The following is a 17,552-nucleotide window of genomic DNA, read 5'->3' as shown; positions in this document are numbered from 1 at the left end:
TCATTTGCCGTTTATTGAGTATCTACAAAGATCCTGGGCACCGTGCTAGGAACACAGAAAACACTGGGGGAAAGACACTGTCCCTGTCCCCACGTTGCCGTCAGTCTAGTGGGGGAGAAAGACAGATAAACAGGTCATCCCAGGGTGCTAATGCTATGGGAGGAGAGCGTCTAGTAGGGCACCAGATTCAAGTGTGGGGTGGTGAGGAAAGGCTCTAAGCAGAGATGGAAAAGATGAGAAGGTGGGGAAGAATGTTCTAGACAGACAGGAGGCCACTGTACTTAGCCGTAGGGGCCAGAGAGACCCCAGACCAGGTCATTTCAAATGATCGGAGCAAAAATTTGGCTGGAGTGGAAGTTGCAAGGGGCTGGGGAGGAGAAGCTTGTAGGAGAGACCTGGGGACCGGATCCTGACAAATCTCGTAACCCATATTAAGGACTTCGGGGTTTTTCTGAGGCTCAGGAGACTGGAGCAGTCAGATGTCCCCTTGAGAAAAGCGCTGGCTGCCGCATAGAAAGGGGAGCGGAGGGTGAGACATTAGTGGTAGGAGACCGGCCGGGAGGCTGCCCGACCCGGGGCTGCCAGAGAGGCGCGGTCACAGAGCGGGGCCGCCGGGAAGGAGGAGAACTCCGCACACTGTGCCAGTTTCTGACTCCAGGGACTGAGAAGGTAGCAGAGCACAGGGAGTCTGGGATTGGGGGTGGGCCGTCATTCCTTTCGGGGTACGTGGAGCTTGAGAGGCCTGTTGGGGGGTCCTGGGGGCATGTCCTGGGGGCAGCCGGTCTGGGACTGAGGATTGGGCTCAGCTGGAGCCATGAGAATAGAGGGGCACAGAGCCCACGGATCCCTCGCTGGTGTTTCAAGGGGGATGAGGGCAGGTACCGGGAAGAGCCTGAGGAGGACCTGTGATGAAGGGTTGTCTTGGGGTGGGGGTGGGGGGTGGGCCGGCAGGAGATGGTGCCATCCTAGAAACCAAGGAGGAGGTAACACCTCTCTGGTATTTGCTTCTAACTTTTGTCGTAGATGGGGAGGCTTTACAGACAATTTGTAAGAGGGAAGCATACTTGTGAAACACTTGTGTCCTTTGGCTTACTAATTTTTTTCCCCTATAACTTGGGGAGCGAGTCCTCTCTGGCTCCCGGGGTTCTGGAGTTCTGCCAGGCCACAGTTAGAGGACTGTCTGGCCTACCATAAGGCAGTGGTAACACAGGAAGCTGGAGGTCTGCCAGGAATCTAGAAAGAAGCTGGAGGAAGCACCTGTCCCCACTGGTCCAGCAGTCCTGGAGGGAGGAAGCTTGAACACAGCAGACCCACACCGTCCATCTCTTGAGGAGGAGCTCAGTCCAAGGGTCACTCCCGGCCTTTCTGAGGTTCACGTCGCTCTCCCTGCAAGCCTGTGCTTGCTGGATTCCCCAGGGATTGCTTAGCAATCCGCATCTCCAGTCTGCTTAGGATGCGCCAATCCAAGGCCTCCAACAGATCAAGGCCAAGGAACAGATGAAGTTCCAGAGCCTCCAAGCTGACTCAGGCCTCGGGGATGAGGTCACTTCTGTAGCAGGACAGCGACCCCCTCCCTGTATCTCGCCAGTGGCGCCTCCACACTATGGAGTTCTGCCTCCCAGATGCGCTCGGGGACAGCGATCTCGGTGCCGTTTGCACAGAATATGACGCAAGGAACTCTCCTCTTGAATCTACCCTTAATTGTCCCTTTCTTTCCTCTTGCCCATGACTTTCCCCAGGGAAGCCTACTTTTCCTACGGCTCCCCCAGGACACATATCGCAATATGACCCTGCTGTGTGGAACGTGTGTGCTTTGGTCCAGATGGTGATTAACCTCTGTCCTTGTTGATTATCACAATACGCCGCCGAGAAGCACAAGAAAAAGTCAGTGAGAATTTGAATCTCTGTGGTCCATCCGGCCAACGTCATGGAGAGCTCTGGGGTTTGGGGTGTGTGTAGGCGGGGACGGTTCACAAGGACAAAAAGCACTACTCACTCTTGAAGAACCTGCAAGGTGTGATGCGGTGACTTGCACACACCGAGCGCTCAGCTGGAACGGCCGCCCACAGCCCTGTGGGGGGGGGGAGGGAGAGCTGGGGGGACCCCTGGGGCCAAGCTGGGGACGGGAGCCTGGAGGCTCGGCAGCCAAACACCAAGATTTAGCATCACTTAGAGCAAACAAGAGAAGAGAAGGGGAGGAGTGTTTCTCATGGGTGGGGGCGGGGAGCCACGGGACCCAGGCCCTCCCAGGGGCGGGGGGCCCCGTGGACAGTAGTTCCAGGCCTGACCCAGCTAGGTCTCCGGGGCGGAGCCTCGGCCCCTGTTCCTGGATGCTGATGCTTCTGGCTCTAAGCTTCGGGAGGTGTTTATTTTCTAAAGCTCTGCCACATTACCGCTGGCTTGTGGGATCCCGCGATCTGTTGCAGTTCATTCCCTGTTGGTTTAAACAGCCGTGCGAACCCTCTTCAATTTGCCGGGAAAGAAGGGACAGTTGTCTCAGAAACGCTGCTTTTCCGTATTTGCGGGGATTTCCACATCGTCGTAATCGTCCAGGGGCTCGATGTAGCTGGGGATGGACGCTGTCTTCTTGTTTCTAACTTTGTTGACCAGTGAGTATGTAGCTGGCGGCTGACTTGGGCTTTCCTGTGGGACTAGAACACACAAAACGGCCCTTAGAGGCGAAGCTATTGTGTGTGTGTATATTTTTTGACGAGGTGACTCAGCATGATTTTCATGGGTTTGGGTGATCTTCCCACTCCCTGGTGGACCAGACCCCCATCTGACGGGGAAAACTGATGCACGGATGTGATACAGCCTCGGGATCCCCCAAGCGGGTCGAGGGCAGATGTTGGGCCAACACCGTGGCTCACGTGTCCCTCTGCCTGCCCTCCACGGCATGGGAACCATGAAACAGAAGTGTAGACAGCAAGCTGAACTGAGCCAGTACCCAGATGAGTAGAGTCATGTGAGACCCTCATTCTTGTGGGGGAAGTGGTACAAACCACATTTCCTTTTTGGGCACATCCCTCCCAGTGACTTAGTGTTTTCCAGAACTTCCCATAATTGCTGAGGTACGAATCTCTGTTCAGAAGGAAGGAGACAGTGGTGTTTGCAGAATGGGGAATTAGGGTATGTAGCAAAAACACCAAGGCGTCCAGGGGAAGGATGATGACACAGCGAGCTGGACCCCAGATGAGACCGGAGCTGCCTCTCCCACAATCTCGTCCTTCCTACAAGGACCTGAGAGAGGTCCACCCCTCCTTTCTTGCAGGGCTCTGTTGTCAGTTCCCAGTTCATACCCAGGCTCCAGCGATCACTCGCTGTGTCACCATGGGTGAGCCCCTGAACGTCTCTGTGCCTCAGTGTCCTCACCCGTCAAAGGGGAATTATGATGTACCTGCCTCGCGGGGTTGTTGAGGGTACTACGTGAGATCATGCCTGTAAAGTGCCTCTCACGGGGCCTGGCCCACCGGGCTGCCCAGTAAATGTGGGCTGATCTTATGATTTATCCATTCAATCAAGACATCCTTGTTATCTCCTAAGCTGCAGGCACTGCTCTTGGTGGTGGGTACAAAGTGGTGAGCAAGACCAGAAACGTTCCTGTTTCTTGCACTTCGTATTCTAGTGGAGGAGGGAGGTCAGACACCAATGAACAGTAATGAAGTAAGACAACTTTGGGTAATTGCCATAAGTTCTATGAAGAGAATTAGTGGGTTCACTTTAGAGAGGGTAGACAGGAGGGCACCCTTTGAGGTGCTGACATTTCTTTTTCAAGGTTTTATTTATTTGACAGAAAGAGAGCACAAGCAGGGGGAGTAGTAGAGGGAGAAGGGCAAGCAGAGTCCGCACTAAGCAGGGAGCCCGACTCTGGGCTCGATCCCAGGACCCCGAGATCATGACCTGAGCTGAAACCAAGAGTCAGCTCCTTAACCGACTGAGCCCCCCAGGTGCCCCGAGGTGCTGACATTTGAGCTGACCGTGAAGGATGAAGTGTGTCCACTACAGAAGCAGCTTAAGGAAGAACATTCCAGTCAAGAACAAACCAGGCAGAGGGTTTCTGATGGAAAGTGTGGGAGGCCCAGCGACACCTCCACGTTCCTTTTCACTCCTGCTCCAACCTGGGATTTGCATATGAATTTACACACTGAATATCAGGAGCGTTGCTACTCACTCTGCCCCCTTTTTCATTTATTTGTCCCTTTCTAAAGGATGGTACTACCAGCAGATTCTAGTGTTATGGACTGAAGTTCTTTGTCCCCACAAAACTCATACGTTGAAGTCCTAACCCCCCAGGGAGGCTGTATTTGGAGATGGGGCCCCGAAGGGGGGTAATTAAGGCTAAATGAGGTCATAAGGGTAGGTCCCTGATCTCATAGGCTTAGCGTCCTTATAAGAAGAGACACCAGAATGCTTGCTCTCTCTCCCTCTTCCCTACCCCCATCACCCCTGGCCAAACTGGCTGGCACCTTCTAGCCTCCAGGACCATGAGAAAATAAATTCTCTGTTGTTTAAGCCACCTAGCCTATGGTATTTTGTTGTGGGCAGCCTGAGCTAAGACATTTAGATAAATTTGTTATCCTACCCTGAATGAAACTGTTGTCAGCGACAGATACTTACGAGTGTGTTCCGGAAAAAGCAAACCCCTGGGTGGCAGAGGGGGTAACTGAACCTGCGATTCATTAACATTCCTGAAGAGAGAAAGAAAGAGGAGGAGTCAGGGTGTGCTTTTGACCACCAGCCGACTGGAAGGAAAACATCAAAGAGAAAGGACAGGGTTGACCAGAATGTTCATCACGGCACCACGCACAACAGCCCCAAACTGGGCACCACCCAAATGCGCATCAGCCCCAGAGTAGATAAACTCATCACGGTCCACTCCCACCGTGGAACGCTCTACAGAAGTGAGGATGAACCGTCTACAACCACACGCAAGGACACTCACAAAATCTTTGAGCAGAAGAAGCCAAGCACTAGTTAATATCTACCCCATCTCCAGCCCCTTCAGAGGCCAGGATGGACTTGTCCGCTCTACGGCTGAAACCTGTGAGTCCTTCTCGTGAGTCATCAAGTCTAAAGGTGAACCTGGGTACCCCCAACACATAGCAATCACAAAAGCCCCAAATTGGGGCACCTGGGTGACTCAGTCGATAAGTGTCTGCCTTCGGCTCAGGTCATGATCCCAGGGATCATGTTCCGTATGGGGCTCCCTGCTCAGTGGGGGGCCTGCTTCTCCCTCTGCCCCTCCCCCTGCTCGTGCATGTGCGCTCTCTCTCTTTCTCTCTGTGAAATAAATAACTAAAATCTTAAAAAAAAAAAAACAAATATATCACAAAATACAAGAGGAAAGTGAGTGGCATATTTTCGTTAAGTACACAGCCTTAAGGGGACTATACTTGGGATCCATTTAAAGAAAAGGAAGCGGGGCCCCTGGCTGGCTCAGTCGGTGGAACGAGCCACTCTTGACCTTGGGGTTGCGAGTTCAAGCCCCACGTTGGGGGTAGAGATGACTTAAAAATAAAACCTTAAAAGAAGAGGAGGGTAGACCTAACCCTGAGTGGTGGGCCCAGCACACAGAGCCTGACCTGTGACCTCTACCAAAGGACCAGGCTTTCCTCTTACTTACTCATACATCTTCTCTTCGTCTCCTTGCTTTTCTACCCAGGGCTTGGCAACTTCCCACTTCTTGCCTAAGGAATCAAATAAGCATATCCATTTAGGAAGCATGAGCAGGAGGTGTGACTTCACCGTTTAGAAGTCCTCAGACACCAGGTGTGTTCAGGGCATTTGGGGAAAGAACCACCAAGAAGAAACAGACTTGGGGACACGGGGCTGGTGAGCGGCGGACACTGACTTTACCACGGGCCTTCTGCCCACCCAGCCTTTCGCTAATCCCTGAGGGCGGACCCTGCTTCCTTCCTCAGCTCCTGCCGACTATGGAGCTGGTGCTTAGAAATAGTGGTCAGATGAGGAGCCCAAAGCGTGGTTGGGGGGAAATGAGAGAAAGAATGGGGACAGCAGTTTGTGAACTGTGGTGTGCAAGGCATGCAAATTACTGTGAATGATAACCTACGTGTTAATAGCCTTGGGTCGAGATAAAAGAGAACAGGTAAGGTTTTTGTTCAGGGCCAAGCTTTTGTGCTTATCTAAAAAGGAAACAATTTAAGAAGGCAAATGGACAGAGGAGTCTAGGAGCCAGAATATGATTTGTACTTAAAAAAAACTAATTATGGGCTCCCTGCTCAGCAGGGAGTCTGCTTCTCCCTCTGCGCCCTCCCCCCCATTTCTCTCTCTCTCTCTCTCTCTAATAAAAAAAAAAGTCTTTAAAAAAAAACCCTAATTACCATCAAGGAGTAGAGGCGAAGGAACACTGGACAGGAGGCCCAGTGGACGTGAGTTCTGGTCCCAACTCGGCCACTAACTCCTATGAGACCTCAGTCAAGGCTTTGCCTCTCTCTGAACCTTAATTGTCTATCTCCAAAAACAGATTGAGGAGAATGACAAGGTCTCACTCCTTGTGTGGCCCTGAGCTTTCAGGTCATCGGAGGGGATATGACCTCGAGAAAACACACCATCGGATCAAGGATTTCATGTTTTGGGAGATGAACAGCACAGTGGAAACCCACTTGTAGATAATCTAAAGTTAGCATAGAGCCTTCAGGAAGCTGCTCATTTGTATTCTGGGGATGCCAGGAACCCCTGTCATACTAGAACATTCAGAGGATGACCTCAGAGAAGGCAATCGTGGTAGCCAACATGTCGATCATGGGCTGAGCAGACGGGGAAACCGAGGCCCAGAGATGCATGATGCTTAATCCAAAATTCAGCCAATACAGGCCCGGAACGAATCTGCCTGCCCTGTAGGAGCCCTGGTGCACGGATCTGCAGCCCAGCCCTCCCCGCCCTCCACCTGCCCAGGTGAGACGGCCATTACCCTGTCCTAGCAACTGCCTACAGACACAGTACAGGATGAGGCCCAGGCTCGAGGAGACAAGGATGATGGCCACAGCTATGATGATCCAGAAATTGTCCCTCCACCAATCCATTGCAGTGGGGCCCTGAGGAGAATGGAGACAGAAGAACGAGACATGAGTAGGGGCATCCGGCGGGGAGGAGTGGGGGCCGTTGTCTACCACGTCACCAGGGGGATACCCCTGCTTAGGGGCTCAGGCAGGCGTTGGCTCGGGCAAACCCTGCCCATCAGCAGTTGGGAGACCCCTGGCAAGGCTTGTCCTCCTGTGCAACATGGGGGTGGGGTTGCCGGCCTGCACTTCCCAGGGCAGTCACGAGCGCTGCAGACAGGATACGCACCTGGAGGCTTCCTCGCTGTTCTTTCCTGGATTGTCAAACACGCAGGGGATGGGGGACGCTGCTGAAAGCAATCACCGACCGCAGGTACTTTTATATCGAAGGGGCAACATAGACTTAATTCCTATTTATTTTTTTTGGAGGTGGGGGTTAGAAAAATACCTCGATGGGTCTCCTTGAGCGAGGCGTGGTCAGAAGGGGGAAGGTAAAAATGCAAGGCAAATTGAGTTAGTCTGCTGGGGAAAAGGAACAGGAATTTGGGGGCTGAAAGCTGGCCCACTCGGGAAGCAGAGAGTGGAAGAGCAGATCTTAAATTTTTTTTTTTAATTTATTTATTTGAGAGAGAGAGTACAAGTGGGGTGAAGGGCAGAGGGAGAAGCAGGCTCCCCGCTGAGCAGGGAGCCCAATATGGGACTCAGTCCTGGGATCCTGGGATCCTGGGATCACGACCCGAGCCAAAGCCAGACCCTTAACCACCTGAGCCACCCAGGAGCCCAGATCTTAAATGTTCTTATCACGACGTGACGGAAACCTTGAGCGTTTCCCAATACACAAGTGTATTCAATCAACACGCTGTACATTTTAAACTTATACAATGTCATAAGTCAATTATACCTCAGTAAAGCTGGGGGGGGTGGGAGAGGGGGGAAAAAAGGGAAGAAAACAGTAAGAGAGCAGAAAGTTTGAGGATTGTTAGAAAGTCCTTGTGGTGGAGGATGACCACGCTTTTGTAGGACGATGATGACTAACATTTAACTTGAAGAAGTTGCCTGTATGATATTGTGCTGCAATCTTCCGTTACCATCCAGTCTGCAATGAAGTTGCACAATAAAAGCTTGTGTGAACAGAGCCTGGGGAGTGATGCCATGTGTGCTGTAGTTTTCCAAGCAGGGGTGATGTATGCCACAGTGGGGAGCAGGCTGCGGGCTGGACTCCTAGGAGTAGCCTCCAGGAAGGCAGGAAGCTCTTGGGGGAGGAGCGGGGGCCCCCCTCATCCAGGGCATGGGCACTCTGCCTGTTCATTTGGATATCTGAGTAAAAAAAAATGATCCTTGAGGCCTGGCGTATCCCAGGTATGTGACGAGAATCCACTTCCTGTGTCATCGTTTAGCCGATGGAGACTCACCCATGCATGCTCACACAGAGCACGTCCAAGTCACGCTTTGGAGCGATGCTGGTGATATAAATGGGGAGCCAGGCAGAGGAACAAGAGCAAAACTAGGCTGCTGCTAAGGCCAGGATTCCTGCAAAGACTTCTGACGTGGCTTACCATTCACACATGTGTTTGTATTACCGGCGTAGTATCTTCATTTATGCCGTCATTCTATTATAATTTGGGTTTTCAGTTCCAAGCTCAGTTTCTTTCATGAAGGTTTGGCTTGATCAGACAGAATGGCTTTTGGCTATTCATAAAGTTATACATAGTAAAACCAATTGTATGTAACTAGTGGCATTGTATGCACGTCATTCTGCAGCTTTCTTGCTCTACTTTTCGCTCAGCATTATGCTTTTGTCATTTATCCATGGTGGTGGATGTGCTGGGGGTTTACTCTTAAAAGAGTGAAGTGTCAGCTAGCCAGGTAGCCCAACCCCCAGGCATGTACTCAGCAGAGGTTTGGTCGTAAATCACCTTTTCATGGTGCACAGAAGAAAGCAATAGAGGAAGAAGAACAAAGGGAAAAAGGAGAAGCCTGGAGACTAGAAACTTGGCTCTCAGGAGAGCCCTGTGAAATTTGGTTTTGCAGGGCACAGGGAAGTCGAAAGGCACTGGACTTAAGAAAATGCCCACGCATCAGAGGGTGGACTCTTTGTTCAATAAACCTAATTGGAGCCTAACCTTCTTTAGCTCTGGGGAATGGATGGATGGATGGATGGATGGATGGGTGGGTGGATGGATGGGTGTGTTAGATGGATGGATGAATGGATGGATGGTAGGAAGGATAAATGGATGGATGGATGGATGGAAGGGTAGGTGGATGGATGGATGGAAGAAAGGAAGGATGGATGAATGGATGGATGGATGGAAGGATGGATGAGTAGATGGATGGGTGGAAGGAGGGATGGATGAGTGGATGGATGGATGGATGGATGGATGGATGAGTGGATGGAAGGATGAGTGGATGGAAGGAAGGATGGATGAATGGATGGATGAGTGGATGGAAGGAAGGATGGATGGATGGATGAGTGGATGGAAGGATGGAAGGAAGGAAGGATGGATGAGTGGATGGATGGATGGATGAATGGGTGGATGGATGGATAGATGGACAGATGGACAAACAATTTTCTTCCCTCCATTCTCTTATACTCAGATGTGTGTCTCCTGGTTCTTTGTCTAATTTGTCTCTCATATTTTCTATCTTTTGTCTTTCTGTTTAATCTTTAAGGATTTCTCAAAAAAGCAACATAAACAATCTTTAAGGCTACCGAAGTAAATACCAGGGCACAAGAGTTAAGAGCTATTGCATATGAGAAACAAAAACAAACAGACAAACAAAAAAAGGTTGATCTGAGGAGCATGAGCGGGTACAAGGATGGAGGTGGGAAGACAGGGGGCTGCAACTTTCCACCATAAGCCCTCTGAATTACTTGACTTTTTAAAACTATGTGTATTTACAGGGCACCTGGGTGGCTCAGTCAGTTAAGCGTTTGACTGGATCTCAGGGTCGTGAGTTCAAGCCCTGCGTTGGGCTCCATGCTGGGCGTGGGGCCTCCTTGAAAACAAAAACCAAACCAAACCAAACAAAAAAACCCAAAAAACCTCCCCCCAAAACCCAGAAACACCATGTGTATTTACTTTGAGAAGATTTAAAAAAAACCAAAAAAACCCCATTAACCACGTAGTGTAGCTTCCATGAAAAGCTACTGCTCAAATTTCAAGTTCAAAGCAATGTCATTGTCCTCCGTGTCCGGGGGAAGAAAGAGGAAGAAGGATGATGTTAGCAAAATGAAACATGGGACACTTTTGAGAACTTCGCTCACAGTTCTGTTCTTAAAGACGGAGCGGCTCTGATTTGCCAGCAGACATTTTGAGGGTGTCCAGCGCACATGCGGTCTGCAGGGGCTTTCCATTCTCCCCTCGCTTCATCCTTGTGCCACACGCTTTCCTGGACCTGGAAGCTGAGGGGACAGGGCCTGCCCAAGGTCCCCCAGCAAGAAGGAGGCAGAATGCTTTCTGTCTAGCTCCCAGGCCTCCCACTGCTGATCTCGGTCACCATGGCCCCAGGCATCAGGGACAGGCTTCGTGGGGCTCAGGATGCCTTGCTTTCAGGAGCATAGCGATGGTAGTGAGGTGGTGGGGGCCACAAATGGAAGTCCCAAGCCCCCCAGGGGTTCCAGGACCAGAGAAATAGCACTCTTCCCCGTGGACTGGAGAGATGCCTGCTCAACAGAACCGAGACGAGCTTGTTTTTTGGGAGAAGGCAGCTGAGCGAGGAAGGCCCCGAGGAACCACACATTGTCCTCATTGGGTGTCCTCTGGGCTCCCGGTTAGTTTAGTGGCCCGGGTGTTGCCAGAGAGGAGCAGCGGTGGGGCGTACGGCCAGTGGAGGGCCTGTGCTGGCCGTGTGGAAGCTGGACCCCACTGTGTCGGCCAGCTTGGGGTAGATAAGACTGTGGGGGGCAGGCCGCATGGGACAGAGGGGCATTTGTAGGGCCAGCTGCTGGCGGTCAGGTCACAGATGCGGCCGAGTCTCTCGAGGGGCCACCAGGGACCGCAGACGTGATCAGCAGGAATGGCCACTGGTGGGAGCCTGTCTGTCTGTCTGTCTGTCCTCCTCAGTGCAATACCAGGGAAGTAGTGCAGGGTGGGGTGCAGGGGAGCTGAGGGGGCTCCCACCCCTTCCTCCCCTCCCCTCACTGGGGCAACGTGGGGGTGCTTTGAGCCAGAGACAGGACTGAAGGTTTACAGTGGGCACGGCTAAATTTTGCAAACCGCACTGAGTCTGCTTAAGAGTCAAAAAGTAACTTAACATTTTGGAATTGGAGCAAGGCGGGAGTGCCGGCAGGGGCAGAAGCAGGCCGTACCCCCTTCCCGCTCTAGCACATTCCCAGGAGCGCAGAAGCTTCAAACAGCACAAACGTCTTGTCTAGAAGTCGGGGAGGTCAGGAGTCCCTCCAGTCGGCACAGGGTAAAACCAAAGGGTGGGCAGGGCCGTGTCCCCTCCTGGAGGCTCCATGGATGAGCCATTTCCCTGTTCTGTTCAGCCTTGAGAGGCCGCTCACGTTCCTGCCCGTGTCGCGCGACGATCCAGCATGATCTCCCCATCTCCCCCGCCGCTGAGCAGCAACCTTAACTCCACCTGCGCCCTCCATCCCCCTGTGCCCTGGGACCCGACACCTCGGACACCTCAGGCAGGCTCACCACACAGCCCACCCGGGATCCAGGATCGGCTCTCAGCTCAGTGAGATGAGACGCTCGCTCAAGTGCTTCCAGGCACTTTATGCATTTATGCATTTGTTAATGCTTTATGCATCCAACATCTTCTATTTTGCCTCCAGGGAGTCAGGAAGAAAAGGGGGAAAACGGGAGGGATGGTTCTGCCATCTTCGACAGAATTCCACTGCACGGTGCCCGGCGTTGCTGACCCCGTCAGGAGGCCGGGGACGGACACGGGTCTCTATTTCTGGGAGGTGTCTGTTGCTTGGGAGGGAACATCTTTGTTTTCAAGAGCCTGCGGACATAGGAAGGTTCTCAAGGCAGGACTGGAGCTCACAGGAAGCGCAGGGCCCCGTGAGCCAGAGCGGGGGGTCCTACAGTCCAGTATAGACCAGTATGGACCAGAAGAGGAGCCAACATGGGCCCAGATCAGCAGTCCTGGGGCTTCGGGGAGGGGACAGGGGCTGAGTCCACAGGTGCAGGCCTGGGGGTCCCGGTTGCTGGGAGGTCAGGAGCTACAGGCCTGACCTCAGGTCCTGTAACCTGGGGGAGCACCCACACATGAAGGAAGTGGCCACCACACATGAAGGAAGGAAGGGAAGAGGCGTGGTGGGAGCACCCTCAGATATCGGTATGCATCAGGCCCTGGGCCAAGAACTCGGGGAATATCGAAGTTCCCCACCCTCCTCCTGCCTGAACCTTGGAATCACCCGGGGAGCTTGAGCAATGGCCTACATCCGAGACTCTGATTTAATTGATCTGGGGTGGGGGGCCTGGCCATTGGGGTTTTGTTTTTTTGTCGTAATGAAATTGTCCAGGTGAGTAATACAGGGCCGAGTTTGAGAACCAGTGACGTACAGGTTATCTCTGAATCCTTATTATAACCTCCCTGGTGGGGGCGCTGTTATTACCCTTAATAGAGAGCTCAGAGAGGTTAAGCTATTGGCTAAAGGCAGCACAGCTAGGGATCGACTAACCTAAGATTTCAACTCAGCGCCATCCGGCGCCTGAGTTCCTGCCCCGTTAAGTCTGCCAGGCTGACACCAAGCTGGTAAATGTTTTTCCTTTCATAACAGAACTGAAAGCAGAACGCTCGTTTGAGAACTTCCAATCCTGGCGAGGTCTCAGCCATTCGCTGTGTCTTGTTCCACATAATAAGAACCGCAATATGAAAATGCATCTCAGAAAAGTAACATGCGCCATGCGCTGAGGCACCACGGGTTATAAGCGCTCTCACAATGGTAGCTTGTGGTTATGAGTCCATTTTACAGATAAGGCAATAGAGGCTCAGATCTCAGTCACTGGCCAGGGTCGCAGAGCTAGTAAGTGGAGAACTCAGAAGCCAAAGCCCGGTCTTTCGGACCCCAGGGCCCTCACTTGCGACCAACGATCGGGGGCTTTGTGGGGTGTATGAAAATGCAGATGCCCGGGTCCCAGGCCCCCTGCCCACAGCCAGTTCTGATTGGTGGGTCCAGTGTGGGACTCCGGGATCAGCATTTTTAACAAGCAGTGCAGGGGGCTCAGCCCCAAGGGGGAGCATGCACCGGGCCAGGCAGCAGAGCCCACAGCTGGGCCGGGTGAGCACGAGGGAGGCTGGTCCCCCCGCCCGGGCCCCACCCCCACAGTCAGAGGTGGCAGCAGCTCCAGCGTGGTGGAGAGCAAGGTGCTAAAAAGACCCCTCGGCCCAAGTACCTTTCCTGTTTGCTTGTCACAATGCCTGAAGGCCCATGATCCACAAGTCACTGCAAAGTTCCAAGCTCCCTCTCTCCCCACTTCCTCTCCAAACTCATTTGCCTGAGAGTGCCAGACTCTGAGGAAGAGAAACTGATTTTTACTAGGGTGTGAATGACTTTCTTGGCTCCTCAGGGCATTGGATTCCTTCCTCGGATTCCCTAGGGCATTGGCAAGAGCAGGGGCATCCTAGGATCTCCTCCAAAGTCCCCCGAGGATATAAGTGAATGTGACTAGGAACGAAGACTCTCGTTTCTAGGCTTGTCCTCCTGCTAGTGACCCCGCCCTGCTCCCCATCAGAGTGATGAAGCCCCAGAAGGCAAGAGAAGGTTGGACGCTGAGTCGGAGGAGAGATGGCTTGTGAGACTGTGAGAGGCTTCTCCGCGGTTCTAAACCGAGAAGGTGCCGGGACAGAAGACTGGAGTGAAATACAGCAAAGACAGACATCTTCCCAGCCCGAAGGAAGGATGAGCTTTTAAAAGGGAACAAGGATGGAGAGGGGAGAGGGCGTGCTGGGGCCTGCAGGCAGGAAGTGGGGGGCCAACACCCCCGATCTTTCGGTCTGAAGTAGGAGACAAAGTCGGCGGGTGCTGGGCGGGGTGGGTGGTAGGCAGACCCGCGTGGTCATCACTGGGAGGACCGCATCCTTCCTCCAGCTGGGCCCACTCGCGGACGCGGCCACCCCCCTCAGGGTCTGTTGGTCGCTTAGTTCACTGTCTGTCTTTTCCACTGTGTCCAGGGCCCAGGAGGCGCTCCCCACGGATCTGGGAATCTCGGAATGAATGAGGCGCTGGGCTCTCTCCTGGCCTATGGCCGGACTTGCCCTCTGAGGATGCGGGCAGGTGGGCAGCCCGGCCTTGCCGCCTGGCTCTCCGCCTGCTGGGAAGTAGACGCGCCCCTGTGATGCTGCAGGTGGAGCTCCAGCTTCTCTCTGGCCTCTCGGCCTCACTCCAGCAGCCCGCACAACCTCCCAGGGAGCCCGCTGCCGCGCTGAGTGGGTTGGGGCGGGAGGGCGGCCGAGCACAGTCACCGACCCAGCCCTGGCTCTCACTTCCCCAAAAGGCATTTCTGGGGAGTCAGGGACAGAACTCCTACCGTGCCCTTGCCAGGAATTCCGGAGACTGTGGGTTTTATTCAGCACTTGCTTTAAAAAACAAACAAACAAACAAACCCAAAACAACCAAGTTCTGTCGTGGAGGAACACACTCCACAGGCGCATACGTGAAACGTTTCACGACGAGCTGTGTTTCGGACACATGACGCGCCCCAGTGTTTTCCCGCCTTGTCTAGCCGAGCTCGTGGAAAAAAATACGGAGCCTGAGCCCCTGCGTTTCCTTCAAGACCCACTAATGGTCAGGTCCTGGATATAAAAACTTGGGTTTTTCTCGAGAAACATTAATGATCTCAAGTAGCCACGAGTCCCGAAAGGTGGGGAGAGGACACGGGTATGCTGGAGCCGGGAGCTTGGGGTTCCAGCTGGAGTTGGAAGGGGCCTCCAATGTCTCTGTACGAGGAGGCGCACCTGCAAACAGCTTGGCGGGAGGACGGGGATCCCGCTCCGCCCTCGCCCTCTGCCCTTAGGGCGTCATGCCTTGGACACGCATCCCCTTACCCGAGGCCTGCCCTGCCCTGGACGGCAGCCACGGGCCCCACGAGGCCGCTGGGCACCTGCTGGGTCTCAACGACTTCGTGTGGAAGGAAGAACATGAAAGATCATTAATAAATGTTTATCTGGGTTACTTGCGGGAAGGATTGGGATATGTTGGGTTAAGTTAAATGTATGATTAAAATTAATTCCAGCTTCTTTTTTCCCTCTCTTTTAATTTGTCCCCCAGTTGAAATTCTTCCCTCTTGTGTCCCTGCTCACACTCGGATCCTTAGGACCGACCGGCTGGCTCCGTCGGCGGAGCACTCGACTCTTGATTTTGGGCAGGGGGTCGTGAGTTCAAGCCCCGTGTCCGGTGTCGAGATTACTTAACTAAATAAACTTAAAATTTTCCGGGGAAGGGGGGAAGCACATAGTAGCAGACAGTCCTATCCTCTGATTCTACAATATCATTCCTAGAAAAACAGCCTGAGAAGTAGCCCGAAGGAAGTAAAAGTCAGAGGCACAACTTGTAGACTTCAGCATAAGGAAGCAGGGAGCCCCCTCGCGGGCAGCGTGGGACGGGGGTGGCGGGAGAGAATCGCGCAGGGCCACTCCGTGGGTCGCATGCCACAGTCACGAGGCAGGAAGAAAGGAAGAGGCCCAGGAACCTGCCAGGAACCCCAGGCCCTGAGAAAGCAGAGCGGGGCCGTGCCCCCGCGGCAGCTGCGTCTGTTCCCCGCGTTCCCCGCGTTCCCCGCCTGTGTGGCCGGAGCCCGCGGCGAGAAAGCCCAGAACACAGATCATTCGCTGAGCGAGGGCAGGAGCCTCCTCTCTCGCTCTCCCGCCGAGCCTTGCCGTGGAGCGTGAACTGAACACGTTGTCAAGACTCCATGTATCACATCTAAAAAGAGCTTCTGCTCGCCCCGCCCCAACAGGTGGCCTTTGCGGTGTTTCCGCGGCCTTGGGTGTGATGCGTCTGCCCTGGGCAGAACCTTCCGGACTTGTGGATGACTCAAGCTTCCTGCTAAGTTATCCCAGGATTTCTGCAACCCAGAAGTCCTTCCTGGGGTCCAACCGAGTCGTCTCGCACTGTTGCTGGTTTTCTTATGTGTTTGGCTCTGAGTGTGACAGGACACCTAGAGCCCTGTCCCTTGGGGGACTGGCTGGGGACAGCGCCGGGGCCATCAGCAGGTGGGGGGTCTGGGGACTGCTGACAGCCAGTGAGGCCCGCACGTCCTCTCTAGAACGTATTTAATCAATATAAGACAGTGGTAACTTCTCAAACTGTCTACACGGAGGGGAAAAAACTAGAAGGCAAAACACCAAACTCTCTCCCGTGGTTGTTGCGAGGTTGTGGGATGTGGGGTCATTCTTTCCCCTTGTTTCCCTGACGTTTTCATTTATCCTAAGAAATACCGAGAGGCCCCCAGGACTTGTCTTCAGCAGGCTCGGAGGTACCACGTTCAAAGCTCCCCGGGAGGTCCCACGCGCTGGCGGCCAAGGGCCAGGAAAGGGAGTGGCTCTCGGGACAAGTGATGCGTGACAGGGTGGGACTGGAAACCCGGGCCAGGCCCTGTCCACGGTGATTTCCCAGGGCAGCAGCAGGGGGCTGGATGGTGATCTGACCCCAGCCTGGCACAGCTTGACCCCGAGGCCGTGGGAACAGGGGATGCCTTACCAGTCCCTACACACTAGACGCACCCAGCTAGGTGTTTCCTGCACTGGCCCCGAGATGCAGCCCAAAGTTCGCATTGTCACCGCCTCGCCCCCTCACCCCCAGCACGCACCCACTGGGGTCCTCCCAGTTATCAGCTCCCCAGACTCACCGTCAGAGTCCAGAGACGGCTAACCACCTCTCTACGGTTGACGCAGCTCGCGGCCCGTCATTATGTCATTTCAGCCCCCCAACAGACCCGCGGGGGAATGGAGGCCCAGAGGGGTGCAGTGATTCCGAGCTCCCCAGCCAGTGAGTGGCAGAGTGGACTTGCCAAGGCCACCGAGAGATCGCGCTCCACGCCCGCCCCGGGCAGCCCTCGGGCGGCTCAAGCCCAGACGCTTACCTCGGTTGCTAGGGTGTCCATCCGTGAGCGGCTGAGGGGACAGAAGGGGCCCAAGTGCGGTGGTTCAGAGGCAGCTAGCAGGAGGCTCTCCTCGCCCACAGGCCTCCCGCCCACCCCAGAGCAGTGAGCCTCAGCCAGACCACACTTCCCCTTCCTGCTCAGCCCTCAGGCGGGGGGAGGCCATGCGGCCCACACCGCAGCCCATCCCTTTGCCAGGGAAGCTGGCTGCCTGGGTCCCAGGAGCCGGAACGTCCTCCTGCAAGGCCCCGCACAGGACCACCCGGTGTGGGGGTCAGGCCGGGGGGGCAGGCTCGGCAGGGTGGACGGGGTGGCTGTGGGGTCCCCGCACAAGAGCCTGGCCGTGCATTCCTGGCTGCAGCAGCCGGGCCCGGGGCTCCGAGAACGAGGACGCCGGCTCCCACCTGTATGGGCTCGGGTGGGACAGACACAGCGTCCCCACGGAGAGTCGCTGGAGGATGCCCGGGCCCACCCA

General features: G+C 54.3%; 1 protein-coding gene across 1 annotated transcript; it reads right to left on the bottom strand.

Annotated features, from left to right (window-relative positions):
* On the bottom strand, positions 1-17,202 carry SCIMP (SLP adaptor and CSK interacting membrane protein). The gene is made up of 5 exons (XM_034989363.1): positions 17,060-17,202; positions 6,932-7,055; positions 5,624-5,687; positions 4,618-4,688; positions 1-2,651 (listed from the first exon to the last, which is right to left on the bottom strand). The coding sequence occupies exons 1-5, from the start codon at positions 17,078-17,080 to the stop codon at positions 2,497-2,499; spliced, it is 435 nt and encodes a 144-aa protein (XP_034845254.1). The 5' UTR covers positions 17,081-17,202; the 3' UTR covers positions 1-2,496.
* Between the last annotated feature and the right edge of the window lie 350 nt (positions 17,203-17,552).

This window comes from Mirounga leonina, unplaced genomic scaffold (genome assembly GCF_011800145.1).
Source record: "Mirounga leonina isolate KUSES-001 unplaced genomic scaffold, KU_Mleo_1.0 Mir_488, whole genome shotgun sequence".
Taxonomy (NCBI): Eukaryota; Metazoa; Chordata; class Mammalia; order Carnivora; family Phocidae; genus Mirounga; species Mirounga leonina.
Note: the sequence above shows the minus strand (reverse complement) of the source record. Positions and strands in the feature narration are given on the sequence as shown.

Bases quoted from the DNA above. Each gene is read 5' to 3' on its own strand.
- SCIMP (XM_034989363.1), bottom strand. From the start codon at position 17,080: ATGGACACCCTAGCAACCGAG. The intron at 7,056-17,059 runs GTAAGCGTCTGG...CATTCTCCTCAG, and splicing joins TGGACACCCTAGCAACCGAG to GGCCCCACTGCAATGGATTG. The intron at 2,652-4,617 runs GTAAGTATCTGT...TGTGTGTTCTAG, and splicing joins GCTTTTTCCGGAACACACTC to TCCCACAGGAAAGCCCAAGT.